The 17103-nt window shown below is 39.9% G+C and overlaps 1 protein-coding gene across 4 annotated transcripts in view; it reads left to right on the forward strand.

Moving 5' to 3' along the window:
* LOC111870308 (maltase 1) overlaps positions 1-17103 on the forward strand; it is a 22488-nt gene continuing 5385 nt past the window's right edge. Inside the window, exons 1-7 of one of the 4 annotated variants that reach the window (XM_033753774.1) lie at positions 1-49; positions 8598-8696; positions 12166-12345; positions 12526-12686; positions 13666-13791; positions 15272-15498; positions 16627-16825. In XM_033753774.1, coding sequence (XP_033609665.1) covers positions 12243-12345; positions 12526-12686; positions 13666-13791; positions 15272-15498; positions 16627-16825 — 816 coding nt within the window. In that variant the 5' untranslated portion in view covers positions 1-49; positions 8598-8696; positions 12166-12242. Of the gene's footprint in view, positions 50-1172; positions 1232-8209; positions 8697-12165; positions 12346-12525; positions 12687-13665; positions 13792-15271; positions 15499-16626; positions 16826-17103 lie in introns of those variants that run through there. The other 3 variants (XM_023862480.2, XM_023862481.2, XM_023862479.2) reach the window with 3 other exon arrangements.

Consider the following 17103-nt stretch of genomic DNA (forward strand, 5'->3'; position numbering starts at 1 on the left):
CCGAATGGTAAAATAGGAATCTACTTCTCACGCGAACGTTTAAAACTGGGTAATTATTGCATATTATCTATTGAAAGCCGAACTTTTCGATAAGTTATTGAATGTCCAGTAATGGCAATTAATTACATACTAAAAGGCACTAAGAGGGAAATGTGCTTGAATCAAAACTAAAGAAAACAAAAAGTAAATGTGTCTTTGTACAAAGTCGCAATCGTCGCAATGATGTGGGTGAAACTATGGAAATCAGTGTGCCGACAGAGTGCAGGACGGACTGTCAGCCTGCAGATTAGTCAGAAAGGCCGGATGGGCATTGCCTAGGCCTCTTTTGTATTTACAATATTTTTTCTACAGTTAAAAAAAAAAAAGATTAGTCAGAAGGGTTAGGAATTATTTTTCTGTCGCCATTGTCAGGAAAAATACTACTTGTATTTAGAACCGCTTCTTTGAATTTATATTTCGTATTTTTGCAATATTGGATGCCATGCTTGAACTGTGGCTTTAACACATGCTCCTAAGTATTATTGTAATGGAGCATTATGTTAAAAGAATAAAACGAGTCTGATTTCAAGGCTGTCTGGGCTCTTCTTTTTTTTCTTACTCTAGGAATTTCAGCATTTATTTTCTTGCAAGGTAAAAAGGTAAAGTTATCCCTGTGCTTAACTAATTAACCACTATGCCATGAAGATGTATGGTGGAATGAATGTATAGATCCACGTTTTCTTGACCTCGGCACTAGCTGGAGGTGAGTGGTCAGCTTCACGCCCCGGCCGCTTTACCTCCGGGGAAAGAGCCTCCCGTACCAGTTGGATAGGTGGTTGGGTGGTCCTCAGAGCCTTCTGGACCCTGTGGAGAGGAGAAAATTGTTGACACCACAGGGGCTCGAACTCCGACCCATCGGTTGTCCAGCCCGTAGGCAGTCGCTATACCGACTGCGCTATTCCGGCTTTGCGTTTATTTTCTTGTAGATTTATGTACACTTACCATAATAAACGGCTTTGGCAACACTAATAATTACGGTTTAATCAGAATATATATTTCAACGTGAAGACAGTTACGTGGGAGAAAGAATTCCATAATTTTTGGCGAGAATAAGAGGCTTCGATAATCTTCGGGTGTGTTCGGGAAATCACTGCTGCTTGTTGAATGGTCAGAAGCCGGAATAGCTCAGTCAGCATACCGACGGGATATGGGATGGATGACCTGACCGGACCAGGCTTCGATTCCCGGCGGGGTAAGAATTTTTTTTCTTCTCCACAGTACCAAGACCGGCTCTGGGACCCATCCTGCTTCCTATCTATTGAGTATCGGGATGTGAAGCTGACTACTCGCCTCCATCTATTGCCGGGGTCAAGAATAGTGGAGCTATACCTCCAATCCATCGCGTGATGTTTAATTAATTAAGTACAGGGACAAATTTACCTTTATATCTTTGTTGAATATTTAAGTTCGAAACTGTGCGCATAGCGTCACTATTGTTTAATTGTACCAAATCATATGGAAAACGTATGTTTCGTAAAATATGTGCTTATGTTGAATTTTGTTCGAAACACATTTCTCTCCGATAAATATTTAGCCAGTTGGGCTCGAGATATTCACCAAAGCAAATATAGGTCGGTCTTCATGTAATGCCCGATATTTTTGTCTGTTTTGATCCCAAACTGGAATATTTCCATATATTTTATTGGTGCTCTCCAGTACCAAATATCATGAAAATCCGTTTAGGGGTACTCGAATCGTTTCATACGTACAGACAAAAAGACAGGGGGATGAATAATGGGAAATAAATAGGCGTTGCGGTGGCTTACAGACTCGCTGAATGGGGGAAATAACTGAAGATTAAACCTAGCAAACAGAAGAGTTTGTGACAACGAAGTTTTATTCTTTTTACTCGTGCAAAATCTTCAGATATCCTCTGTAAGAAGAAATATTATACATTAGTTATCCCCATAAAGATACAAATTATTTCGCATAATCGCTCTTTTCTCAATTCTAGGCAAACATGACCTTTACATGATATCTCACATCATACAAATTTTCGGGACCAAATCGCTGTCACTGAACCATAAATTTCAGCACAATCGCCTTATCGATTTCCTTACGGCCAAGGAAAAGGATACGTCAAATAAAATGATGACACACGTTCATAATATGCTGTGGACATACTAAATGTCTCGTTTGAAGACGGTTAAAAATGTGTCACATAAGGAATGCTTTATACAATCTCCGTCTTAATGTCTTACGTTTTTGACAATTACGCCTCATGATTTCACATAACAAAATATATTTCGTCACACATGTCCAGGTTCCAGAGAATAATAACACTAGTTTTTCTGTAGTCCTTAGGACTGCCATATTGGAATATATATATATATATATATTTAAAAATGAGTATCGTATTTAAATTTCTTCCAGAATTTTATGGAAATCTGCAAATCATTCTGAGCAGCTTGACATATAACCCACGCAGGAACCACCTTCAAAAATCCGTATGCTTAGTTAAGGAGTTTCACTGTTGATCTGCAGTCGGGCGTCGTATCGAGAGCTTCCTGTCCGTCATGCCTCAGCTTGAGCATATAGTGACGCCACACGCTGCAACTGTCACTTATCGCGGTCATGGACTAGTGCAGAGCGCCGTGACCTCCCAGATCTGTCCTTCATCTTCCCAAGACAGTGACGGGGGTCTAAAAGGTTGCTGTTCATTTATTTAGTAACCCTTCCTCAATTGTGTACTTTCTATCATATCACATTGTGAATGTGGTGACTTGAATATTTATTTAACGACAGTTTATCAACTGAATACGTTATGTAGCATCGAGTTGCGAGTTACAGAGGGGTGGCGTGAATATGAAAACTAAATCTTTATTGAACGATACTTTCTGAAATGAACAAACAATATCGTGTGGGTCTGTGAATACGCGGAAAGACGAAGTTTTGATCCGTTTAAGTTACTACCCAATATCTGCCTGGGGAGACTAAGTGAAACCTCAGCAGACCCGATACTTCTGGTAACCACTCGACTGTGACTTTCGGTTGAAGGGTTAACCGTCTATTGAAACGACTCACTTTTTATAATGGATTTGTGCCGGCTCATTGCAGAATTGGTCATGAGAGCGCACCACTGACCACGTGCCAAGTTAGTCCCAATATGTCAGCAGTTCAATTTCATACTACGAGAACGTTAGTTAGTGACGTAACCGTTACGTCATCATTTTGAAGACGGTGGATTACATTTTCAATGCCGATTTAGTATTCATACGCCACTGTTAGAAATTCAAACATACTTATACTGGATTTTCTTCCATAAAGTTACCTGCAGATTTGTAATGGAGGAGTTGTGTGTTTTTTGTGGGATAGAAGAGCAGGGATAGCTTAGACGGTATAGCGATTGGCTACGGGCTGGACGACGGAGAGGTTGGAATTCGAGTCCCGTAAGGTCAAGAATTTTCTCTTCTCCACGTCATCCAGACCGGTTCTGGGGTCCACCCAACCTCCTATCCAATGGGTACCAGGGACTCTTTCCACCGGAGTAGAGCGGCCCGGGGCGGGAAGCTGACCACTCACCTCCAGCTAGTGCCGAGGTCAAGTAAATGTGGATCTATACATCCACTCCCCCATACGCCTTCATGGAGCAGTGCTCAATTAGTTAGGCACAGGGACAACTTCACCTTTTACAAACAAATTTCTGAACGCTGCAAAAGAGAAGGAGGAGGTAATGTTCAATGATAGCTGTAAGCAAGCTAAAACAATCCCTGGGCTTAATTAATAAGCACCACACCATGAATACCTATGGGACAGTGGAAGTATATTTCCACCATTGTTGATCTCGGCGCTGTAGGGAGATCAGCGGTCCGCTTTGCCCTCAGAGAAACAGTCAAGGATACCCATTGGGTAGGAGGCTGAGTAGACCTCAGACTCTGCCTAGACGCTATGGAGATGAGAGCAAGTGGACGGAGACTCCTCTGTACAGAACTATTAGGCTTATTTTGGACTCTATCCATTGTCTGGTATATAGAAGACAGAAAGCCACAACGTTTCGGAGACTGGATCTGTCTCCGTCCTCAGGTGGATGCGGCAGGATAAACCTACTCAGTTGGGCACGTTAGAAAAAGCTAGTCTCAATCACTGGACTTCTTTTCCCCCCATCTGTGCAGGCTACAGCTGCATGACACCAACGAGGATTTGAGACCGGATGTTGCAGACAAGTGGATTTCATCACTCCTTCGTATTCGGAACGCCTAGATGACAGGGTATCTTGAGGTTTTCGTCTTTCTCTCCAGGAAAATGTTAAAATAGTTCCTCACATTAGGTCAAACCCGCTTCCCTCCTCAAATTTGTAATTCCCTATTCAATAATCATCCTTCCACCCGGAGCATTATTGGCTGAACTAGAGCCAGAGTCGTTAAACAAAACATATGAATAGAAACTTAGAATTCCTAGAGCGGTACCGACCCGCGGCCCAACATTTAAGAGGAACTATATTCCGCTGCTTACACTACAAGATTCGATACAGTAAGGTATAAGGTCGCTATCTACACAAAAATTCTTAATGATGTTGCAAATTTATGCAGTTTCTGCCTTTTATATCCATGTTACTAGCTTGGGCTTAAGGCTAGTTTTCAATTCCGGAATCAGTCTGACCACGTCCAGTCTCCTGGTTGCCTGAATGTTACGGCGACCGGATATGACATAGTATTAAGGCGCAGGGTAGCTTAGCGTTCATGTTGCCACAGGTGGCTGCAGAACACGAACTTCCGTCGGCGATAAGCGCCTGCGTTATTGGCTCTCGTCGGATTTTCACAACTAACGCATGTGTTACACATCCGCCTCTGTTAATTGCATGATTTCATGCTCATCAACTGCTGACGCTGTTTACAGAGGCGTATGACGTCACAAAGTGTTGCGGTGCTGCTGTTTCTCGTAATGAAATGTTTCGTGTCCGAGGATTACAGTCGTGGTTGGCTCGTATATGTAAGATCCTTCTACTTTAACTACGAAATGGCAATGCTGTATTCAGTTTCCGAAAAGGAATATCGTTATCAGGGGCACGCGCTAGCGTAGGTGGTTGAGGCACTATGCTACAAGCCGGAATGTCGCGGGTTCGATTTCAGCTGAGGTCATTGAATTATATCAGTTGACTTAATCTTTCCAGCCGCACTGTGGCCATGGGGTAGACTCAGCCTCTGACAGAAATGAGTACCAGGAATCTTCCTGGGGCTTAAGGGCGGCTGGCGCGTAAGGCTGACAACCTCACCGCCATCTGTCAGTCGATTGTCTAGAAAATGTGGGAGCCTCGGCGTCTCACAACCTTATGGACCTCCAAGGCCTGTTACAGGGATAGCTTTGACTTTTTCAACCATTTACCTTCCTATGCAACACACGTTTTAATTGACGTTAGTAAGGAGGTTGGTCTGGACTCTAGAAGTAAACGAAGAGGAAGCCAAGTACGAAAATTATCCGGAAAGTAATGATAAAAGCCCAGAATATATGTAACACTTACGACACACCTTTATTTACTTTTCAGCATAGTCACCACCGATCGCAATGCACTTAGTGAGCCTGGGAACCAGTTCATTTATTCCAGCATCATAGAAATCTCCCTCCTGCACTTTTAGCCATGTCTTCCTAGCACTTCTGGACATTGTTGATTAAGTTCATCGATGGTTAACCGTCTGTCAGCACGAATGTTTTCATCAGTTTTTTTTTATTTCATCAGTGACAACGGATGGTCTTCCACTCCTTATTTCATCATGAACATCACTTCTTCCCGCCTCAAATTCACGACACCATTTTGCCACGTTCTGCCTGTTCATAACATTTTTGCCATAAACAGAAACAAGTTGGGGATTAATTTCAGCTGCAGTTTCCATTTCGCATGAAGAAATCGAATTACTGCACGACTTCACATTTGGCGGGATTTCGAATCGACACGGCCATTTTAAACACACTGCGAGCACACCGTTGCCGTGACTGCGGCCAATGAACTCAGCTCTGTCACAGGCAGTCATAGGGTTTCTATCTCACAAGGTAACACTGCCATTTCTGAAAAAGAAAATTCCCTTGTATTTTTACTAGACTTATATATATATATATATATATATATTTTTTCCCCCCCCCCTATATCCCACGTATACGTTGCTGTCTCGTCACCAAAATGCAGGGCAAAATCATGAAATAAAGATAGCCAACAGATGTTTTGAAAATATGGCACAGTTCAGATATTTGGGAACGACTATAACAAATCAAAACCTGCTTCAGGACGAAATTAAAAGGAGACTGAATTCCGGTAATACCATACTTGCTACCATTCAGTCCGGAACCTTTTATCTTCTCGTCTGCTGGCTAAAAACGTAAAAATTAGAATCTACAAAACTTAATTTTGCCTGTGGTTCTGCATGGGTGTGAAACTTGGTCTCTGACATTAAAGGAGGAACATATACTGAGGGTGTCTGAGGAAAATATTTGGACCGAAGAGAGACGAAGCGACGGGAGGTTGCAGAAAACTGCATAATGAAGAGCTTCATAACTTGTACTCTTCTCCAAGTATAATTAGAACGACCAAGTCAAGGAGGATGCGATTGGCAGGGCATGCAGCACGAATGGGGGAGAAGTGGAATGCACATAGGATATTGGTGGGAAGGCCAGAAGGAAAGATACCACTGGGAAGACCAAGACGTAGGTGGGTGAACAATATTAAAATGGATCTTAGAGAGATTGGACGGGATGTTATGGATTGGATTGATCTGGCTCAGGATAAGGAGGGTTCTTGTGAACACGGAAATGAACCTTCAGGTTCCATAAAATGCTGGGAAGCTCTTGAATAGCTGCAGAATTGGCAGCTTCTCAAGAAGAGTTCAGCTCCATAAGTGAGTGAGTTTACCTTATTATGAATTATCTTTAGAAAAGGTGCGAAAGAAGAGAACAATAATTTGAAGTTTTGAAAGCAAAGTCGAGATAAAAATAAATGAACCCTAAGACAGGCGAATTGATTAGAAAATTGTTGGAGTTATAGTTTTCACGGCAGTGACCATGAAAACCAACAAAAGGGGATATGTTCCTCCGAAACGCACCCTTGGCTAGAAAAGTACTCTGCTATGAAAAAGAACAAGTGCAGAACGAGTGAAGAACGACTTACAATCAACTCATTCGACGGTTCTTTCCGAGCTAGATAACATAATTCTTCATGCAATGAATTTCATCATTATCACCCTCCTCCTCCTCCTCATTATCTTCCTCTTCTTCCTCTTCTTTTCCTATTCATCTTGTTAGTTTTCTGTTTTATCCTTCAAGATGCTGTATTTATATCAACCAGAATGAGTGGCACATAACACAAGAACTCTGATTGAAGAGGTCAATAGATAAACTGTCTTCCATGTCGCAATTTGATGCAGAAATTGCGATAAAAATTGTATTTTTAACATGTATTAAGCCACTATTTATATGACTTGCAAGTGGACATTTTAAAACTACAGACCATGGGACGACAGGCACAGAGGACAAAGCGTTTCACATTTCTTCGTGCATGATGTTTAGTTGCAAATATCCGGAGTCTCTTCATATTTAACGTCACACAAAACGCTAGTTATTATTATACAGTAAATGTTAATTCATGCTGGCAATGATTAGATACCAATGCTGTTATTTATACTGTACAGTGTGGGACATTCAGGGTTTTTGGGCATTGGTAAACTCAATGCTATTTCCTGGTCCGCTAATCAGAAAAAAAAAAGTATTTTCAACGACAGAGCTAAAGAGCCTGAAATTAATCAGCGTTGATAACTTAAATGTATGAAGAGGAAGTAACTATAGAATTATTGCCTGCAATACGGTGCGAAAGTTGATACGGTATTATTATGCGAAGGCGGCACGCAATGGCACAGTTCGTTGAGGCACTAAGCTACAATTCGGAAGGTCGTTGATTCGATCCCCGATAAGGTTACTGGATTTTTCAATTGACCTAATCCTTCCAGCCTCACCATGGTCCTGGGGTCGACTCAGCCTCTAACAGAAATGAGTACCAGCTTTCTTCCTGAGGGTTGAAGGGCGACCTCACCGCCATCTGTGGCTCGATTATCTAGAAAATGTGGGAGCCTCGACGTCTCACAATCCTATGGGCCTCCACGGCCTGTTGCAGGGATAGCTTTATTNTAAATAGGTTCTGATTTAAGACAGAGGCACAGAATCAGTTCCTTAATCTCGTTGTTCGAATAGCATGACAGCTGGACGAGTAACCAGTCAACCAGGAAAAAGACGGCGCTGGTTGTAGATGGCGCTAAGGGATTTTAAGGCATCTGAATATACGACCTTGGGAACTAGCGAACAAGATTGGTGGGTTTGCTAGTTCGTGTGCTACCTGTGGTCTTAATATAACCGGGCAGGGGATGAATCAGGCCAGTCGAGTGCCATGTCCGCCGGAGGCTATGTGGCAGCGGAAGTTCCCTACACTGGGCTGACGAAAGATCAACTGTTGGAGTGTGCGTACCAACCGATGTGGGTTCGAATCCGGTGCATACTTCTGGTAGTGTACTGGACGTCATGGTTGACTATGCTAGCAGGCGCCATCACTCTTGTTTTGGTCACCCCCAAGTGTTCTGTTGCAGATCCTCTCGAGTGGTGGCAAATCTCTCCCATATACCAAGTGTACCCACTTTCTTATCAAGACAGTAGTCACCCTCCCGACGGTGTGGGGGATATTCCAGGTACGTTCCTTTGTAATACCTTAAACTTAGTTTGTAACTACATGGAGCAGATTCCTTCTAGAAAAGCTAATATTCGCTCAGGAACTAATAAATTACCCGCCTTCTATGGAACATGAAGATTCATCACCACGCTCGCAAATGTACGCCACTGGTCCCTATCCTGAGTTAGATTAATTCATCCTACTACCTTCCACTTATATCTTTAACGTCCGTTTTAATAATATCCTTCCAATTACACCCAGGTCTTTAAAGTAATCTCTTCCTTTCAGGTATTTAGACGAATATTTCGGACGCATTCCTAACATCTCCCACGCATGCTACATGTCCCACTTGTCTCATCGTCATTGACTTCTCGTCCTAATAACATTTCGTGAAAAATAAATCCCCTCTCCACAACACTCTGTCCCCAGACACCCCCATTCTTCCATACAGTCAGAAACCAAATTTTCACACACGTACAAAACAAAGGACAAAGTTATACTAGTACATTTTTTTAGTGTTTTAATGTCATGGCGAAAATCTGATAAGGGACAGGAGGTATCTTTCACTCATTCACTGCCTCAATGAATGTAGTTATAGCTATATACTGCCTCAGCATTTGGCCTACTAACTGTATTTACATGTTTAGTTTGGTATCGGTGCCAACAGTGATTGCAATCATTAATTGACTATGTAATAGAAATAAGCACAATAGACCACTGTAGGTCGCGGTGCAAGGGCCGACGAGGCCTACCCATCATACATTCATGTAATAGAAATGCGATATTTAAATTAAACTTGTCCTTTCAAATATCAACATGATCATTTTAACACCATGTAATAATACGTTAAATTAGAATTCAGCTTAGAAAGTTTATACTGGGTTTAGTTGAAGGGCTATGCTACAAGCCGGAAGGTCGCGGGTTCAAATCCCAATGAGGTCATTGGATTTTTTTTTCAGTTGACCTAATCCTTCCAGCCGCACTAGGCCCTGGGGTTTACTCAGCCTCTAACAGAAATGAGTACCAGGAATTAATTAAATAATTTTCCTGGGGAGTAAAGCGCGGCCGGCGCGTATGGCTGACAACCTTACCGCCATCTTTGAGCCGATTGTCTAGATAATGTGGGACCCTCAACGTCTCACAACCCTATGGGCCTTCACGGTCTGGTACAGGGATAGCTTTACTTTTTTACTTTTACTTAATAAGATCTGTTTTACCTTGGTTGTCATCCAGGCATTTGGATCTATAAATGTTGACACGCCTTTAAACCCACTTATACACAAGCACACACATTTATACACACGTAAAGCTTAAGCTGAAACTCCAGGTTAATATATCGGAATCCAAACTTTGAATTGTATAAATTTTAAATATTTCATGATTTAATCAGCATTGACACCAGGTACTAATTAAAAGTAGAAATTAGATTCAGAGGGAGAAACCATTTTGTTTTAAAACCACCTTCATAAACCGCCAGATCGCACTGGTTACTGTCATGATTCCAGTTCCGCAATGTTTGCACCAAAGTAGGTTTACGGCGCTTGCAATACTTCTCTCTTCAGATCGTTTCAGACAGCTGATGATTGCTTCATGGGCTGCGGGTCACGTATAACTCCAAAGACGAACCTAGTAAGCTGACTCAAGCAGTAATGCTCGTGGTTTGTGCTGGAGAGATGCCCGGCTTGAATCTCGCCCGGGAGATGGCCTATCTTGATACAGGTCTCGTCGGTTTTTGCCCATTCCAAGATAACAACTCAACTAGGCTATGACAGCCTCTCACCGCAACATTCCAACTCGTTCATCTTACCTTTCAATGCCGTACAGTCCAAGAGTCTGAAATTATCGTTAAATAAACCGTAAATAAAATAAACCATAAATGCTGATTTCTCAGCACACTGCCTCGTTCTTTATTCGGATGACTTCAATTGAGATCTGGGGTGGACGAAGTGGCACTTGAGTAGTATTTTTCACCCCGAGTCTGTGTTTCTCTTGTTAAGCTCTATTCCATTGTTGATCCATACTCATCTGTCATATTCAAGGTACAAATTATAATATTCATTATTATACAATTTTCTCGAGCTATATCTCATTTCATCTCTTTTAGGCACAAATATTCTCCTCCGTACACTTTTCTCAAACACCTTCAATCCATGTTCTTTCACATCCTTACAAAACAATTTGTAATATTAAAGGTTTTAATACTTATATTTTTAGGCACCTAGCAGATGGGAACACAAAAGATTCTGAACATAATTAAACTTAAGAGGGACTAAGTAACAGGGTGGTGAGTAAAACTGCATAATCTACTCTTCACCATGTACTGACAGGATGATCAAATCAATGAAGATGAGATGGGCAAGCCATGTAGTGTGCATGAGATGTAGGAAAAATTTGAAGGTTGGTAGGAAAACCTGAAAGGAAGACAATCACTTGGAAGAATAGAGCCAAAGCTAGCACCATGCAATGAGACTTGTTTTCATGGCATGTGCTTTATTTGAATATAATGAACTTATTTTCTCACATAAAGTCCTGAAAACTTAAAAGCAGCTTTAATAAGTAACAATGTGTTTTGGTGTCAGCATTCAGTAAAATTCCCAGGAGAACCAAGCACACATAAATATAAACTTAATCAGATATTTTGGAGACATTTGAAGCAAAAGTCCGTCATATTTGAGCAAATGTGTCTCAAGATATTCACAAATTTTTAAGCTAAGAAATAATGGTATTTGAAATTATGTAACTTCCTAATAACTGCTTCAATCAAGCACATGCAACAAGATTAAATACATGTCTACATATAACCTGTATATGCCATTCACTTCACATAAAGTAATGGTACGTCCATTGCAACTTTGTAATTATATTTGCAGATGCTGTATTACTGGACTAAAAAAAAACTCTGTGACATGTAGGCTGCAAGCAAATTATACCGACTGAATGACCGCCAACTGTCAGCGAAGTTAGTGTCAACTCTTGTGGATAGAGGGTGTTACATTGTCAGAGCAACAGTTACCCATTGCCAATAATCTCGGTTTTCTAGACTGCAGCCATTATTTCCTTGAAATAGCTCTTCAGATATCTTCACAAGGCTGAGTGGACCCTGTTCCAGACCCACTATTTCTCACAAAATCTGGTAGCACCGGGAATCGAACCCGGAACCCCTGGATCTGTAGGCAGGAATTCTGACTACTAGACCACAGAGGCGGTCATTACTGGACTAAATATGTGGAAAATTAACGTGACACTCTTAACCTTTAAGTGTCGAAGTGCCCAGTTTGTGCCAGTCATGAGTAAGNTGACTAGTTTCTGTATTGAGCATTCCATATTTTAGCCTGATGACCAGATGGCCAGTACTCCTAGCAAAGCACTTTATTCTCCACAGCACCATTAGGTGTTTGGTATATAGAATCTCAGAGTATAACATCACACAAATTAAAAATTTCCTTTCCAGGATCTGCTGAAGATATAATTTACATTGCTTCCAACAGGTATTGAGTCAAGACTCGATTACATAAAGGACTTGGGTGTGGGGGCAATATGGCTGTCACCCATCTACAAGTCACCAATGAAAGATTCTGGATATGACATTCAGGACTTCAGAGACATTGCTCCAGTGTTTGGAACAATGGATGACTTCCACTCACTGTCAAAGGCAGTGCACAAAAGAGGTAAACTAGAAACTGTAGGACATAAAGTAACATGCTTGAAAGAGAAACAGGAATGTTTTGTGGGGTTGCAAGTATTGATGTTATACAAAGATGTGTACAAATATCTTAATAGCTTAGTGTGCTCATTATTTTTACTATACTGTATAAGGTGAAATCTCCTATCAGTGGTAACCATTTCAGGTATAAAACTTGTGCTGGACTTTGTGCCAAATCACTCCAGTAATCTCCATGAGTGGTTCCAGAAATCTGTGAAGAGAGAAGTTCCTTATGCAGACTACTATATATGGGCTGATGCCAAGGGATTTGGGACTGAGGCAACACCAATCCCACCCAATAACTGGGTAGGTTATCAACACATCCAAGTCCCTTGAACATCTGAAAACTAACAAAATATATTACTGTTTTCAGACTTACTTTGTACAAGAGCAATCATTAATTGCGGCCATCATGTGTTTTCAGAATGCTGCATGTAACAAGCAGACTTCAGATGTTACTGAATTTCTTTTCAATATTGTAACCTATTTATTCCTGTTTACACTGAATAAACTCAGTATTGTTACCTAAATATTTTTATATGCCCAATCTCCTTGTTCATTTTCAAAAATTAACATACAAATGTCATTTACAATGGAATGTAACCTCAGTGATCTTCTGTTCACACATATGGGCAGGATAAATATTATCTTTGGAACTTCTGCCCCTCTGCCTCATGTGCCGAAACTGTTCCAGTGTTTCAGTGTACACTACTGTTGCCATCTTCAGAATGAGCAAGACAGGAGGATATGGTCCAAAACATAAGACTCACTCTGTGTGTGTGTGTGTGCGTGCGTGCATGTGTGTGTATGTGTGTGTGGCCTTGTCACTGTTAAAGTAATCAGGGTGTTAATAACAATTATCAGGACCAACAATATAAAGAAATATTGCCACATTTTTTAAAATAAGATCTGAAAGTTTGTGATGATGGTACATTAGTAGGAATATTATGTTTTTGAACATTATCCATCATCTTGTCTTTATCTAAAATCCATCCTGTTTATTTTTAAAACACAACGTTTTGGAGACTGGATTCTCTCTCCATCTTCAGGTAAAACCTACTGTTTGGCCCAATCGTTAGAGCTAGTCCCTGTCTTTGTCTGTAAGAGCTCTAATGATTGGGCCCAACAGTAGGTTTTACCTGAAGATTGAGAGAGAATCCAGTCTCCAAAACGTTGTGTTTTAAAAATAAACAGGATGGATTTTAGATAAAGACAAGATGATGGATAATGTCCAAAAACATAATATTTGCACATTTACGAACTCCACCAATCGCTGGTGTTGCAGAGGAGTGTATTTGGTGGCTCTGCCTGGGAGTGGAACCAAGAACGACGCCAGTTTTACCTCCACCAGTTCCTCAAGGAGCAACCTGACCTTAATTACAGGAATCCCCTGGTTTTAGAAGAAATGAAGGTATACTAAGAATATAAATATCATATCAATATATATGTATCTTGTTCCAAAACACATGTTCAGAGGTCCTGCTCTTTAAAAATATTGATTCCAGCAGCACTAGCAACATGGGCACCAGCAGGGGCCATCAAGTTAGGCATCTGCCACAAGGATTTTAGAAAATGAATCAAAAGGAAAAAAGGAACTATTCCAAAAAATAATAAAAATTAAAAGTATTTTTGAAGAAATTAGTAACAAAAATAGTTTTACATGGTTTAAATTACGTCCATAAGCAAATATTCTGCTCCATCCCTCCAGAAAAAATCCTGGCCACATCCATGTTTGCAGCTACACTCTCTTCTATGCTGCAGGTCATTTTAGTCAGTCTTTCTCTACCTGATGCTGAAATACTGAAATGTCATTGTTTCCCAGCATTTTTGAAACATGGTGCATATCACAACTTAACTGCAATCAATTTTCAGGAAAGCACCAGTGTACAATTGTTTCTTAGCATTCTGAACCACTCTTACTTTTCTGCATTACAGTGCATCTTCCAGAAAATTTGTATGTTTATAACTGTGATCAAATGCTGAATAAAACACAAGTGTGCCCACTTTTCAGCATTTTAACCCTTTTCTTTCACATCACCATAAATTCCTCTGCTGGTAACCCAAAGCCCAGAAACTAAGACACTACACTTTATTCACACACTGGTTTATGTAGATGTAACTAAATATACTGTACAAGTGATCTTCCACTATAAAGTCTTGAAGAGAGTGTTATAGCTGCCTTACAAAAGGCTTAGACTACACAAAAATTTGATTACTTTCTTCAAATTTGTAAAAGGAAAACATTTATTTTATTATTCAAGTCTGTTCATTTGTCTTCCAGTTATATTCATGCAAGTTTCCTTTAATGTGTTACATGAGCCACAAATACCTGCTGTATTTGGAACTGTGAAAATGCTTATGGCAAAAATGGATTAGTTTGGAAAAATAAACATGTTTCTTTTTTCCCATGAATAGTGGTGTCTTCTGGGATGTTATGCTATGTAGTCTGGTTGATGTTTACAGACATTTTGTAAAAATGTACTGCCTCAACTTTCAGGGTCAGAGAGTAAACAAAACAAACATGTACCTTCAACCCTGAAGATTTAGGCAGTATAGTCCTCTGAATTGAACTTCTACCAGATTTCACGGCATAACATCTTAACACATAGACACATTCTTCAGTCACCACTGTGAGAACCTTAAATTTTCTCTATATTACATACATGCCTACAGTGATTATGTTGATAATTCAATAGCAGATTTATAAATACATGCAGTGTATTCAGTCTCACTTTAACTAAGCTGAGAAAAATTTCTGCATTGCTGTTGCAAAGGTTGTACTGGTTGTATGGACATTAACAGACATCCAAACTCAGGCACAGCTGAATGATGACAGATGTAAACAGAAGGGCCAAATGTACATAATTGCATTTCATTTTGCCATCCCACAGAATGTGATGCAGTTCTGGTTGGACCAAGGAGTGGATGGATTCCGGTTGGATGCAGTTGCTCATTTGTTTGAAGATGAAGATCTAAGAGATGAAATGGTGAAGGATGAAGATGCCACTGATGAGTACAGTCAATTGGATCATAAGTACACCTTCAATCTACCTGAAGTGCTAGATGTACTGCGGGAATTCAGGATTGTACTTGACAAAAATTCTGAGAATGCGACAAAGTATGCAGACAGTTTGAATAATTACTTCATTTTATGGGGCAGTGGTGAATCAATTTGCATGCAACTATTAATTCTGTTCATGCTGTAATTATATTTCAATATTTTGCAAAGAAATTAATGCAGTAAAATTAAGATAATTTGGTTTATAATGTACAATGTTTCAGGTAGTATGGGAAAAGATACAATAATATACGCACCCAATAAAGGCATTAGCAAAATTTTAATCACATCTGTATTGGAAAGAAGATAAGAATAAAAGAGTGCTCACTTAAATGTAAATGAAGTCAGGCAATAAAATACGAGGGGAAATAAACAGTGACAATCACTGGTCAGTATTCGCAACAAACACTATTTTCTCGCTGTTCATGCCACAGCTTTCATCAAGAGCTTTTGTCTATTTCTTCCTCATAAATTTGTAGACGTAAGAAACGTGCATTGAATATTCTCAACAAGTAGTTAAAACACAAAATATTCTTGAAAGCTATCTATTCCAAATAGTATCAATAACTTCAATTTTTATCAGAGTTTATTAGCAGCAAATGCTTCAAATTTCTATGTTCTTACTGCCGATTCTTGTATGGCTGTACCTCTCCTCATATCTCATCACATATTTGTGGCATACTGAATGTGGAAGTGCAAGCACTGAGGTACTCTATGTCCTAAATAGGATTCATATTCAAAATGTCCTTGAACTAACAGCAAGATCGAGTCCCCAGATTTAAGTGTTTTGGAATTTTATTCATTTCTCCTTAAAATTTTTTGGATTGCAACTTATATTAAAATTGTCCTTTCATTTCTCATAAACACTATTCATGATCATCCAAGCATATGTTTCATAGGCTTCATGATATATATATAAAAAAAGCAAAATCATGCCTTGAAAACTATAATGATCATTTCTTCAATTCACACAACTCACAAACAGCAAGTTTGCAATGCACAGTTGATACTGACATTCTGTGTTTCTATCCCAAATTGGAGTTGGGCTAACTCTTAGCATTTATATATGCTGATTTCAGTAATGGGAGTTACTGGGTCATATCAATGAATAGATCTTAATGTAAGACTTTTATTATTACAAGTGCTAGTAAAAGGCTAATTGGAATTATGACTTCATTACTGCTGCAGAATCATGATGACTGAAGCATACATGCCAGTGGAAAAGCTGATGGCTTATTATGGAAACAAATCACATCCAATTGCCCACTTCCCATTGAATTTTGCATTAATATCAGCTAGCCAAAAGAATATTACTGCACAAAGCATATATACAGCAGTCAGCACTTGGATGAACAACCTTCCCAAAGGAGCCTGGCCCAACTGGGTGGTAAGTTGGATACTGTCATGATGAACAATTGAGTATGGATTGGAGTCTTTTACTGGTAAGATTACTAAACATGAGACTAGATACATGACGTACCATCTCATTCTAAATCTGAATATTCAATATCATAACTTTAAAGTCTGCCATTGCACAGCATTCTGTGCCATTTCAATCACACCCATTATTCACACTCAACCTTAGAAGTAGTCACTTTCCAAGATGTTTCCTTACCAAAATTGTCTGTGTATTTACTGTTCCTCCAGCCCTCTGTGGCCTGCTGA

This window comes from Cryptotermes secundus, unplaced genomic scaffold (genome assembly GCF_002891405.2).
Source record: "Cryptotermes secundus unplaced genomic scaffold, Csec_1.0 scaffold391, whole genome shotgun sequence".
Lineage (NCBI taxonomy): Eukaryota > Metazoa > Arthropoda > Insecta > Blattodea > Kalotermitidae > Cryptotermes > Cryptotermes secundus.